At 59.8% G+C, this 12,518-nt stretch overlaps 1 protein-coding gene across 1 annotated transcript in view; it reads right to left on the bottom strand.

Moving 5' to 3' along the window:
- Window positions 1–3,534, bottom strand: part of Megf6 (multiple EGF like domains 6) — a 73,428-nt gene extending 69,894 nt beyond the window's left edge. The window contains exons 1-2 of the mRNA XM_090334035.1: window positions 3,476–3,534; window positions 1,936–2,070 (exon numbers count right to left, since the gene is read on the bottom strand). Of these exons, the coding sequence (XP_090190161.1) occupies window positions 1,936–2,070; window positions 3,476–3,534 (194 nt within the window). The remainder of the gene's footprint in view (window positions 1–1,935; window positions 2,071–3,475) is intronic.
- Window positions 3,535–12,518: the final 8,984 nt, after the last annotated feature.

Genomic DNA, 12,518 nt, shown 5'->3' with positions numbered 1-12,518 from the left:
GAACAGAGAGACCAGCCATTCCCGTCCACTCCAGGACTGGCCTGGACTCTGTGCCACACACCTGCTGTTCCCACAGACCCAGGACAGCAGATGGGCGCCTCCTCCCTGTGTCGCCCTGAACCTACTCCAGGCAGCCACACACTAGCCTGCTGTCCCCATGGGTACTGGCTCAGAAGCCAGGAAAATGGATGAGGCCCCAGAATGGCAGGTTGGGCCTGGTGACCATGACACAGTTGGTAGGAGAGAGATGATATCTTTGGGCTGGCCACTGGACTGGGCAGATGGGGAGGACTCGGGACCCATAGGAAGAATGGGCAGGAAGGTGCCAGCACGGGGCCAGTCCAGTACTGGACAGCCACTGGACAGATGTCTATCTCCACAAGCGTTTGTGAGAAACTTGCAGAGCCTGACACAGCCTAGCTCAGCCCTCAGCCACTGGAAGAGACAGAAGAGGAAGAGGAATGCACGAGCCAGGACACTGCAATGAACCCTGATCACCAGGAGCCAAACTGAGCCTTTGGGCGCCCACTAGGTGCCAGCTCCTATAAGCCAGGCAGGATGCTTCACCCTCAGGAGCCCCAGTGCAGTGAGAGCACCCAGCCTCACCCAGGAGTGGGCAACAGGGGAGCAGGCAAGCGGGGAGCACAGCTGGGTTTGACCACATTTCAGACTCGACAGCTGCCTGTGCATGGATTGTCCTGAGCCTGGAGCCTCACCAGCTCCCTAGGAACACTGAGGCTGAACCACCATGTGCCAGGGAGGGAGGAACGATGACAGAGCCCAGACATCCTGAGCCAGGCAGCGCACTGCACAGGCATGCATCCATTCACACACATGTGTGCATGCTTACACACACACACACACACACACACACACACGCACGCACACATGCATGTACGCACTCATGTATGCACACATGCACACACTAGCTAGGAAGCCCTGACACAGAACCAAAGGCACAACATGTCAGAAACCCTATGGCACTGGCTTTTGATCCAGGGAGTGCCATCTTCCAGGTCAACAGATGTCTCAGGACACCCTACCTGAAGGAGGAGGCCCTGCCATGCCCCATACTGACATAACCAACACAGCTAGGCGGCTGCCGTGCGGCTCAGAGGCCCCACAGGCCTGCTTTGTCCATGCACAAGCTCCGGCTGGGAGGCTATGAGCAGCCTGTCTCAGGGGAAGCAGGGGCCTCAGCCCGATGGACCTGGGACCCAGTGCTGCTTGGGCATGAGGGGCTCTGCCGTGCCCTGCCAACTTGAGCAGCCTCCAGCCAGGTGCACAGCTCGCCTCTGTGTGCATCTGTCTCCCAACCCGGTCAGAGCCCTGGGAAGGGGACGACAGTGAAGGGCAGCCCCTTCTGCCACCACCCACCCACCCCTGCAGCACCATATGCAGGCAGAGCTGGCATGGGAGCCCACCCCGCATTTCCCAGAGCCTCACAGCTGAGCCCCGGCTAAAGAAGCCAAGTACCACTCTGGACACATTCTTGCCTGCCACCCAGCAGCCTCCACCCAACTGGGGCCAAAGCCAGCCCCCCCTCCAACTCTACAACCATAGGGATTCTGCAGCCCCAAGTCTATAAAGGAAGGAGAGGTATGCAAAGGCAGGCACTCCTTAAGACTGATTTTGAAATAAAATATTGAGCAATAAAAGGTTTCAGGGAGGCTTGGGAACCAGGCCCAAGGGCCAGGCAGCAGGAGTCTCCAGCACCCACCCCTCCCCCAGGCCCTCTCTACCCGCCTCCCCCACTCGGGCCCCGTCATGTCCTGCTGAGCAGCAGAGCCTCAGTGTGGAGTGACCTCCATGCCGGCTCACCCCTGGGGGGTAGGAGGGATGGCCCCAGCCCCCGCTGCCAGGGCCCTGGGGTGCCACGGCTGCTTGAGGTTGAGCACAGACCCCCCCCCTTTATCCTAGGTCCCGGCCACATACCTGCGCTCCTGGCCAATGCACCACGCCTGGTGCCCACAGCCCGGCTTCCACACAGGCACTGAGCGGCTGAAGGCCCGCACACAGGGCTGGCGGCGGCCCACTAGGACCAGCTCCTGTTCAGCACACACGTGGGGCCTGGACAGAGGAAGGGGTCATCAACACCTCAGCCACCAACAGCAGGTGGGCCTGGTCACTCCTCCACCCCTGCCCCCAGTATCCAGTCATCCTGAAGGACACAGAGCCATCTAGCATCCACCCCAGGTTCCAGAGCAGGAGAACCAAGTTAGGAGGGGCAATGGCCACAGAATCCCACACACAGGGATGACACACTGCATGAGGCATCACCTAACCCCCCAGAACCCTGCATGGCAGACAGCACTGCACCCCCAGGAGGCAGGCAGGAGCTCTGCAGGCCTTCCATGCCCAGAGTGTACCACCTGGCACAGGGCTCAGGCTCTCCCGCTCAGCCTCCCGGTGTCTTGGGGCCCACGCAGGGCCAGATACCTCTCGGGTACAGGTAGAAATCAAGACACAGAAATATGAAACTTTAGCCCGCCCCTCTCCAAGCTTGGTATGGTTCTCCTTCTAGAAGCCCAAGCCCAGGACCACAGAACCCAGAGCACTGGGGGTTAGTGACTTTCCAGAGCCCCTGGGGACAAGAGGGGAAAGGATTCTGGCCCTAGGGGACAGGCCAGCAGGAGGGGCATTTCAGAGACACCCAACAGACCATGGCCCCCAGAACTCATGTTCACCCAGGCTGTCCTGACAAGGAGAAAGGATCTCCAGACCCAAGTTTAAGGAGAGAGAACAAGGCTTCAAGGTAGGTGAACCATGATGAGAAACAGCCTGGGGGAGAGAGGACGAGGCTCAGCCTGCAGGCCAGGCTCCGCGCTGTCTCCAGTGTCAGGGGACACATGTACACCCAGTGGACCAGTCTGCATTCAATCGAGGAGGCACCCCAGTGAGCCTGGCAAATCCTGGCACAGTGTCGCCTTAGCCTCCCAGGGCAGCCAAGCAAGTGCCCCCTGCCCCCCGTCCTGTCCCCAACTTCACCCCTGCTCTGCCAGGAGGCTTCAAGGGACAGGAGTGTAACCTTGGACTCTGTCCACATCCTCACTGGATGAGCAGGGACCCCAACCTCAGCCTTGGAGACCCTGGCCCCAGGCCAGCCACCCCCAGCCGGATGCTCTGGCAATCTGAAACTTTATTTTTCCTCTTTTTCTTGCTCTGCCGGGTGGAAAGCCCACCCCCTCGGGGAAGTGTGCGGCCCACTAGCAGCTGAGATGAAAGCACAAACAGATGGCAGGAGCTCCCAGCTGTGCAGTGGGGCCTGTGTCTGCCCAGTGGCTACACCAACCCCAGGCCGCCCGTCACTGACTGCAGGCAAGGCACAGCCAGGTCCCCAGACAGGTCTAGGAGGCATCCAAGAACACATCCCATCCCAGGCCCCTCCTGGGTCCCTAAGTCCCGCCGCCATTGCCAAACTTCCTGTCCCGGGACAGGCTGACCGGTTAGCCCAGGGTGACCACAGGGAGCTGACCCTCGGGACGACGAGCAGGATGGCACAACCAGGAGTGGAATCAGCTCTCCTGCAAACATCTGGAGCTCACACACTAAGGGGGTGACCAGCCGTCCCTGGGCCAGGTGAGGACTTCCTCTCTGCTGGCACCAGGCATTTTATCAACAAATGTCCCCAACGCTCCTGGAAGGTGATATCAAGCCAGGACGAAAGGCTCCACAGTTACTGCCTTCCCCTACCGCTGCTAGAACCCTCTGCCTCGGATGGCTAAAGTGGGGCCTTTGGACACCCCCTTGCCTATAGCTTCCTGAAGGCTGACAGAGGCCGAGAATCCCAGGCTGAGCCTAAGAGGACAGGCCAAGGGCCAGGGGCTAGCGAGGGGCAGGAGGAGCCTCCTCTGTCTTTGCTGGGCAAGGCCTGGCCTCATTCCTGACCTCCCAAGACTGGAGAGTCTCATGTCAGTCTGTCCATCTGTCTCCCCTGCCCCACCCCAGGCCATTCTCTCCCTCCTTTGTTCTGCTCTGGGTCCAAGAGGCCAACTTCTATAGATTATGTACCCCAGAATACTCATGCAGAGGAACCTGCAGCCCCAGCAGTCCGAGGGCTACAGGACTCACACAACAATCACAAAGAACTCCCAGGGAGTTTGTTCTGGGCAGCTGAACACACAGCCAAGGCACCCGGTGGGTAGACAGGGGGGCCCTCCAGGGTGGGCAGTGACAAGCCAGGCCCTAAAAAGAAGAGCACCAGGGTAAGGAGTGGGAGCCACTCTCCTGCACAGACAGACGTGCCTCCTTCACGAAGGCAGACCGCTCGCTCACCCAGAAGAGCCTCCTTTGTCTCCATGAGACCTAGCCTGGCCTGGGTGCCACTGCCATGCTGCCATGCAGGGAAGTGTGGGGCTCTGGGATTGGGGGACCAGTTCCCACAGATCTAGCCTGCAGGTGCCTCCCCCAGGCAACAGACAGTCCCCTGCATTGTCCTTCCCTGCCCCCCCCCCGCAGAGGCCGGGTACCCCTGCCCATGGGGACACCTGGCCAATCAGCACAGCATCTTGAAGTGGCAGGCCTTAACCCTGGAAAATGTGGCTGTCTGTGTCCTCAGGGCCAGCAAGTCCAAAGAGCTCCTTGCAAGATGGAACTTGCTATTTGAGGGGCAGCCTGCTCTGGGTGACAGAGGTTAAAATGAGCTTCCTGGAGGAGATCAGGGGCCCTGGAGAAGCCTCACAGGTCCAGGCCCAGCAGGTGAGTTTCAGAATGTGAGTGGCCTGGCTTCACATCCAGGATCCTGTGCCTGCTGCAATCTCTGCCAGCCCTGGGTCTGGTCCATGGCTATTCTCAGCCCCAGGGAGAAGGGCCTGCCCTATACTTCAATGAAGCGGTCATCAAGAGGCTAAAGCAAATAGGGAAGCTGTGCCCTGTCCAGGGATGCTATTGAATCTGAGTACACTTAGCCCTGGCCAGAGGACCATCACTTCGCCCAATCAGAACACGAAGGCCCACAGAGCACCTGGGGTAGGAGAATAGCGCCCCCAACCCCTCAGAGCCCATGCATCCCACGATGTCTATCCACAGCTGTGGTGGGCCTCGAACACGAGGCACTGCTCAAAGTCAGAAGCTAGCTCACAGTTCAGGGAAAATGCCCAGAGAGGGTGCAGCTGCCTGCCCAGGCCAGACCCGGCCCTCCAATCAGAGCCCTATAGAAAGGAAGCTGGAGGGGGGGCAGCAGCTGTGAGGACAAACACTTTCTGTGACCTCTCCCAGCCCCTTCCCTGCTCCTCTGGGATGAGGGAAGCGAAGAGTAAACTGGACACTGCTCAAAACCTGAAGTCTGCCTGGGCACTGGTGGCTCACGCCTGTCATCCTAGCTTCTCAGGAGGCTGAGATCCAGGGATGGAGGTTTGAAAGTCAGCTGGGGCAGGAAAGTCCATGCGAATCTTATCTCCAGTTAACCACCAAAAAGCTGGAGGTGAAGCTATGGCTCAAATGGCAGAGTGCTAGCCTTGAGTGAAAAAAGCTAAGGGACCTCCTGAGTGTAAACTCCAGGACCAGAAGCAAGCAAGGAGGGGAAAGAAAGGGGGGAGGCAAGGAGGAAAGGAAGGAAGGGAGAGAGGGAGGGAGAGAGGAAGGGAAGGAGGAAGGGAGGTAGGGGAAGAGGAGAGGAGGGGAGAAGATGTAAGGGGAGGAGAGGGGAGAGGAGGAGGAGGAGAGGGGAGGGGAGAAGAGGAGAGGGGAGGGGAAGAGAGGGGAGGGGAGGAGAGGAGAGGAGGGGAGAAGACCTAAGGGGAGGAGAGGGAGGAGGAGGAGGAGGAGAGGGGAGGGGAGGGGAGGGGAGGAGCGAGGCACTTGCAGCCCATAGGCTGCTTCTCCACAGCACTCTGGAGATCTCACCTCCAGTCTGGCAGAACAGCACTCTCCCTCGCGGGCAGGTGAGGGGGGGGGGGCACAGGACTCAAACCTGAGAACCATCAGCTTGCTAGGAGAGCAGCTGGGGCCCAGGAGAGGCCCACCTGCAGTGTTCCTGAGCACAATGGGGCTCAGATACTCATCACTGCTCGTGGGCCCATGGACCAGAGCCCCGATTCCCAGGGGTCTGTGCCGAGCAGCCCCACGGCCCACCGCACAGGGAGGCGGCTGACCCCGCCAGGCACGGGAGGAATGTCAGGCAGGAGTCAGGTGGGGCCGGCACGGGGCCCTCACATCTCTCCAGGAGAAGCCCCGGCCCTCTCTGTCCTCTGCAAAACAACACCCAATGGGCCGGGAGTTTGGCCTAGTGGTAGAGCGCTTGGCTAGCATGCACGAAGACCCGGGTTCGATTCCTCGGACTTGAGAAAGTCCAAGGGCAGTGCTCAGGTCCTGAGCTCAAGCCCAGGACTGGCAAAAACAAAACAAAACAAAACAAAAACACCCAAGGGGAGGATCCTGGGGGCCGGAGACCCGCTCCTCCTCCCCCGGGACGACGGTGGCCGTGTCCTCCGGCCCGGTGCGCAGCCCCAGGCGCTGCTCTCTGGCCAGTGCGGGGCCTGCGATGCCCCTGCGGCCCGGGCCTCTAGGCTGGCGGCCGGCCGGCGCGCCTGGCGCTCCCCTCTGCGGGCCCTGGGCACCGGGGCGCCGGGCCGGGGGCGCGGCCGGCTCCCCGCGCCCGCCCCTCCTCCGCTCGGCTCCCGCTTTCCGAGGCCGACGCCGGGTCGCTCAGCTGCGGCTGGAAGAGGACGGCGGGCGGCCCGCTGGGGAATCGTCTTTCAAAATTAAGTCCATCGCTGCCGGCTCCCCTCCTCTCCCTGCCCGTCCTGGTTGGCGCGGCTCCTTCCTCTCCGGAGCGCACGTGTTGAACACAAACCAGCTCCGGGGCTCCATCTGGGCACTCCGCCCCTGCGCGGCCCCCAGACCCCCGACAACCCCCCTGCGAGGACTCCAGACCCCCGACACCGCGCCTCCGTGCGCCCCCAGACTGAGGCCCCCAGACCCCGAGAGCGCGCCTCCGTGCGCCTCCAGACCCCCGACATCCTGCTCTGGGCCCCCAGACCCCCGTCCCTGCACGGCCCCCAGACCCCCGACACCCCGCCCTGGGGCCCCCAGAACCCGGACACCGCGCCTCCGTGCGCCCCCAGACCCCCGACACCTCGCCCCTGCGCGGACTCCAGACCCCCGACACCCCGCCCTGGGGCCCCCAGACCCCCACACCCCGCCCCTGCGCGGACTCCTGACCCCCAAACACCGCTCCGGAGGAAGTGGAGCGGGCATCTCCCTCTCCGACGGCTCACAGCCGGCCCCCAGCTGACCCTGCGTCGCGGGGGCCCGGAGCCTTCGTCCCCCCAGGTTCGCGTCGGCCTGACCCCCTCCACAGGGGCAGGGGGGGCACGACAGACCCCGAGGCCCCCGTTAAAGCCGAGGCCGCGGCCCCGGGGCCCCAGGGACAAAGCCGCGAGCTCCCGCGCGGGTTCCGCGGCTCGGCGGAGCCTCTCCGCTCCCGAAACTCACATGCTGGGCTGCAGCGGGGCGGACGCCGGCGCCGCGGGGAGCAGCAGCAGCAGCGCCAGGGCCGCCGCGCGCCCCGCCGACCTCGCCGGGACCGGGAGAGGCATGGTGCGCGCCGGGCCCCTCCGCGCGCCTCAGCGGCAGCCCGGGACCAACGTCTCCACCTGTGCCATGGCCTGGGAGGGCGCGCGGGGCGGCGCGCAGGTGCCCCGCGTCCTAGGCGGCTGCGGGCGCGGGCGATGCGGCTTCCCGCCCGCGCGGAGGGGCCGTCCGGTGCGCCTGGGCTCAGCCCGCCCCACACTGGCCGGGCGCCTGGGCTGGGAGCGGAGAGGGCGCCGGAGAGGCCGCCCCGCCCCGCCCCGCCCCGCCCCTCGCCCCAGGCCCCGCCCAGACCCCTACCCCAGCCTGGGTCCGATTCCCGTCCTGCCCCTCCTCCACGCTCCTGGACCCACCCACAGCCTCGCCCGGACCCAGGCCCAGACCCAGGCCCGACCCGCGCTGCTCCAGCCCCAAGGAGGGGGAAGATGGCTCCCCTCACCGCCACCCCAGACCTGGGACCTTCGGACGCGGACTTCAGCCCCCGCTTCCGTCCTGAGTCCGGCAGCGGGGGACAATGGGCCACGTGGACACTCCATCCACCCTCGCCCCTCACCCCCGCCTGGCCACGGGCTTGCCAGGGGGTGAGCAGCCGGGGGCACACCCTCTTGAGGCCAGCATTGTCCCTCTCTGAGCCTTTTGACTCCTACTTCTGTGCAAAGGTGCTCTGAGACAGCGGCGGGGGCGGTGATGGGCGCTGTGGAACTGACCCCCAGGGGAGAGCCAGGCGCCGGCCCAGGGAGGACTCTCAGCCGCTCAGCATGGCTCGGCCTAGGGATGAATGCCCTCATTCCCCACACGCCCCTGTCAGGTCCAGCCCCAGAGGTGCACTCTGCTGGCAGGCCTCTCCCCTGTCCTTCCCTCACCACTCCCTGCGGCTTGAGGGAGGCAGAAGGCACCAGGACCTCTGAACTCCTTCATGGAGGGCCTGAGAGGCAGAGGCAGCCACAACTGTCCCCCCCCCCACACACACACATCCTGTGAAGGGGGATCAGACCCAGCCTGGACAGTTCTGCTGTAGAGGCCGGGTACTGGGGGCCAGGAGAGGAAACAGTGAACCTGTATTCGAACCTACGAGCTGAACACAGGGGTCCAGCAGTGGGCAGCGCCTTGCCCTGCTGCCATGACCCAAAGAAACACTAGCAAGGGCACTGAACTAACCAGGAGAAGTCACTGCTCAGGACTCCAAGCACAGCAGGCTCCCCAGACAGACAGGACCCCAGTCTGCCAGGCTCTGCCTCAGCCTCACCCTCACTCTCTGCAGAGAGGGTTGTCCTAACCCTGCCTTTGGGAATAGTTTTCCCTTGGGTCTATCTGAGGGTCTGCCTGGAAGAAAGCACCCATCGTGCACCATGCTTCAGCCCTGGGCCCCCACCCAGCAGGTGTAGATACAAGCCTGCATCTTTCCTATCTACCATGCACTCATCTCATCCTCCTGGAGCCAGCCTGGACCATTGGCTGGGCTGTCCGTCTGTGTGTGTGGAACTGAATGGATGACGTGGAAGTGATGGATGATTTGGAGGTGTGGATATGACCGCGTGGATGGTGTGGAAGTGCGTGGATGACAGCTCCTTAGCTGAGCTCCATCCCAGGGACAGAGATGGGAGGACTGTCTCAGAAATTTGTCCCGCTTACTTGAGGAAGAGGGGAAGAATGCAAGCAGATAAACTGGGCAAGGGAGGATTCAGGTTTGGTGTCACCTGACACATAACATTTGATGATCTTCTTGAAGAAAAGCAATACAAAAAGAAGTCACTTTGCAAAATAAAAAAAAAAAGAGCAGTTCATGCGCATATTTCTAGGTCCCCTGGCACGCACACTGGGAAAAGGCCTTTTAGCCAAGCTTGGCTTTCTGGGCTGCCTCCTGTTCTGCCTCTGTCCAGGCACCAGGTCCAGCTGCCAGGTCCTGAGCAGGTGTCGTGCAGGCAGATAGATGTGGCTCTGGGGAATCCTGTGCGTAAGACGCCTTGCCGTGACGTCTTCCCAGGCACAGGCCACGTCCTCACCCACACGTGTCGTTCAAGGTGGAAGGATCCACCACCATTCTCAAACAGCACTCACAGCACCCTGTCTGGCTGGCAGTGATGGGCCTACGACCCTCTGGGACTGCCTTTCTCTGCCTCCCTCTGCTCTCCCCGCCCCCAGCCCTGCCCAGCCTGGCACACCAGACAAAGCTCAGCATCAAACTGCCTCCTCCCACCTGGGCATCCCAATAAAGAGGGTGCTTACTTGCTGTCTAAAGAATAATCAGACTCCATCCATAGCTGTTGAATACACTCTCACACGCACACTTTATGCGCTATAAACAGGTTTTCTTTCCCAGTGATCAGGTGACCTCTTAATTTTCTGTACTTGCCCAGTTTCGTCGTGAATTGTCACCTTGGGCGTAATTGCCGTGGCCATTTTTCCGTGTGGAATGATGGGCTTTGATGTTGCCAGTGTTGCCACTCAACTCTGCCAGTTCAAAGACTGGTCTTGAAAATAAGCACATGTGTCAGGCTATATATTTCTCTTCTTGGGGGAAGGTGGAGCTGAAGTCTGAACTCAGGCCCTAGTACTCGCTAGGCAGGGGCTCTGCCCCTGAGCTATGCCCCCAGCTTACTGTACTGCATGGAGTTTGGAGTTTGCATACAGCGTTTGTCGTAATGTCTGCTGTAAGGGAGCATCTGATTGGCTTGCCCTGCATCCGGGTACAGAGGCCGCAGAGGTCAAACAGATTCTCTCTTGAGTAAGTGCAGAGGTGCTTGTAGGCATTTTTGCCCACCCCTCTTCAGTCCTGGGGCTTGAATTCAGGGCCTGGGCACTGTCCCTGTGAGTTTCTCTTGCTTGAGGCTAGCACTCTACCACTTGAGCCACAGTGTCACTTCCACCTTTTTCTATGTATGTGGTACTGAGGAATCGAACCCAGGTAAACACTTTCCCAGTCCTCTACCCACTCTTACTCCAGTTCCAAATGGTTGTCATATCTATCCTGTGTTCCCAGAGAGAGAGGCAATGCTGACCTCTGGGATTCTTCAGGCAGCTTGGCCTGCCAGTCAGGCTTGTGACTAAATTATATTGGTATTTATCATTCATTATTCTCTGAAAGTTTGAATTTAGCTGGATTAGAATTTAGAATTTAAATAGGTAGATGATTTCAGAATGACAGAAAGGCTGGCTTCAGCAAGGAGAGGACTGGGCAGAACTCTTGGGGACACTGCCACCTTGTGGCGGTTAGAGATGTTGAAGCCCACCGGTTCCGCCTTCTGTTGCCCCCGCCCCCTATCCCCAAGATGAATGAGGCTGACAGCCAACTCTGGCTTGGAGTCTGCCCTAAATTCCTATCCCAGAGGCCTTTTTTCTTTCTTTTTATCAGTCATTGGGCTTGAACTCAGAGCCTGGGTGCTGTCCCTGAGATCTTTGGTTCAAGGCTACTGTTGTAACCCTTTAAGCCATAGCACCACTTCTGGTTTTCTGGTGGTTATTTGGAGATCAGAGTCTCATGGACTCTACTGCCAGGCTGCTCAGCCTCCTGAGTATCGAGGATTACAGGTGTGAGCTGTGCCTGGCATTCAAAGATCTTTCTTGAAACTGGAGAGAAATGTGAAATGTCCAGATTCCTCCTTAGGACTTGTTGGTGCCATTTACAAGACACAGACTTGTTCATGGAGACCCGAAGTGCTTGCGGGGTGTCTGACCCCCGAGAGTGTGGTTCCACATGCTGACGAGGTGTCTCAAGCAGTAAGTCCCACAGCCCGCAGCCCACACACCGCCTCCTGACCGGCGTCTCAGCCCTCCCTCTTCACCCATGCCTCAGGCCTGGTAGGTGGCACCAGTTCGGTTTGGAGACTGACTCAAACAGACATGAGGTGTGGACCCTGTCTCATTTTTATATTCGGCAATCGTTCACGCTATCCTGAAAAGCACGTTTGAAAGACACTATTTTTCAATGCGTGTGTCTCATTCTCTGCTGGACACTACAAACATTGTCTTTGGTTCGAAGAAAACCAACCTGCATGGAGTGGGGAGCAGAGGACTCAAGCACTGAAACAATTTCCAAAGCAAATGGCTCCTGTCCTGTCCCAAGGCCACCAGGAGATGCCTTGTCCTGTAGCCGGCCAGAAACCTCCAGGAATGGACAAACTCCCATAAGGAGAAACGTGACTCCGCCTTTCTAGCTGCTGCATCCACGCATTCTAACAACTGCTCTGTCCCGTCCGAATTGTTCTAGGTCTTCCTCTTGAGAGCTGAGAGACAACAGCTGGTACCAGTGGTGTGGTCAGGTCCTCAGACACAAGTGCCATGGGGTCTTTGGTCACAGGGATTTCTGCATCCTGGCAAGTGCTGGGGACATCCAGGTGCTGGGGGCTCTCATCTGTTGTCCTCTCAGGAGGCTGAGGGCTGTGGATCCAGGTTTAAAACCAATCTGGACAGGAAAGCCCATGAGACTCTTATGTCCAACTAACCAGCAGAAAGTAAGAAGTGGATCTGCGGTTCAAGTTGTAGAGTGTCAATCCTGAGCACGACAAGCTGAGACAGCACCTAGACCCTGAGTTCAAGCTCCAGTAGTGGCACGCCACACACACACGCAATGTAGAATATGAGAGAAAGAAGCATGCATCTGAAGCTTTGCCCCTTACAGCAGCCAATTCAGCAAGAAGCTCATTGGTTGACTTCCAAGGCTATGTCCTTCTTTTCCTCGGGAGGTGTTACTGAGATTTGAACTCAGGGCTCCACACTTGTTGGGCAGCCATACTTCTTGCCCTTTCAATTTCACTTCCAGACCTCTGAACCACCACAGATGAAAAACAAAAATGAGCCAGGCAGCAGTGGGGCAACAAGATGCCTGCGGCTCACGCCTGTAATCCCCCTCAGGAAGCTGAGGTCTGAGGATCACGGTGTGAAGCCAATCTGAGCAGGAAAAGCCTGTGAGACTCTTATCTCCCATTATCCACCCCAAAACCAGAAGTGAGGGGAGGGGCAGAGTTCGGCCTAGTGCTAGAGTGCTGGCC

This window comes from Megascapheus bottae, chromosome 6, assembly GCF_031878675.1.
Source record: "Megascapheus bottae isolate mThoBot1 chromosome 6, mThoBot2.hap1, whole genome shotgun sequence".
Taxonomy (NCBI): Eukaryota; Metazoa; Chordata; class Mammalia; order Rodentia; family Geomyidae; genus Megascapheus; species Megascapheus bottae.
Note: the sequence above shows the minus strand (reverse complement) of the source record. Positions and strands in the feature narration are given on the sequence as shown.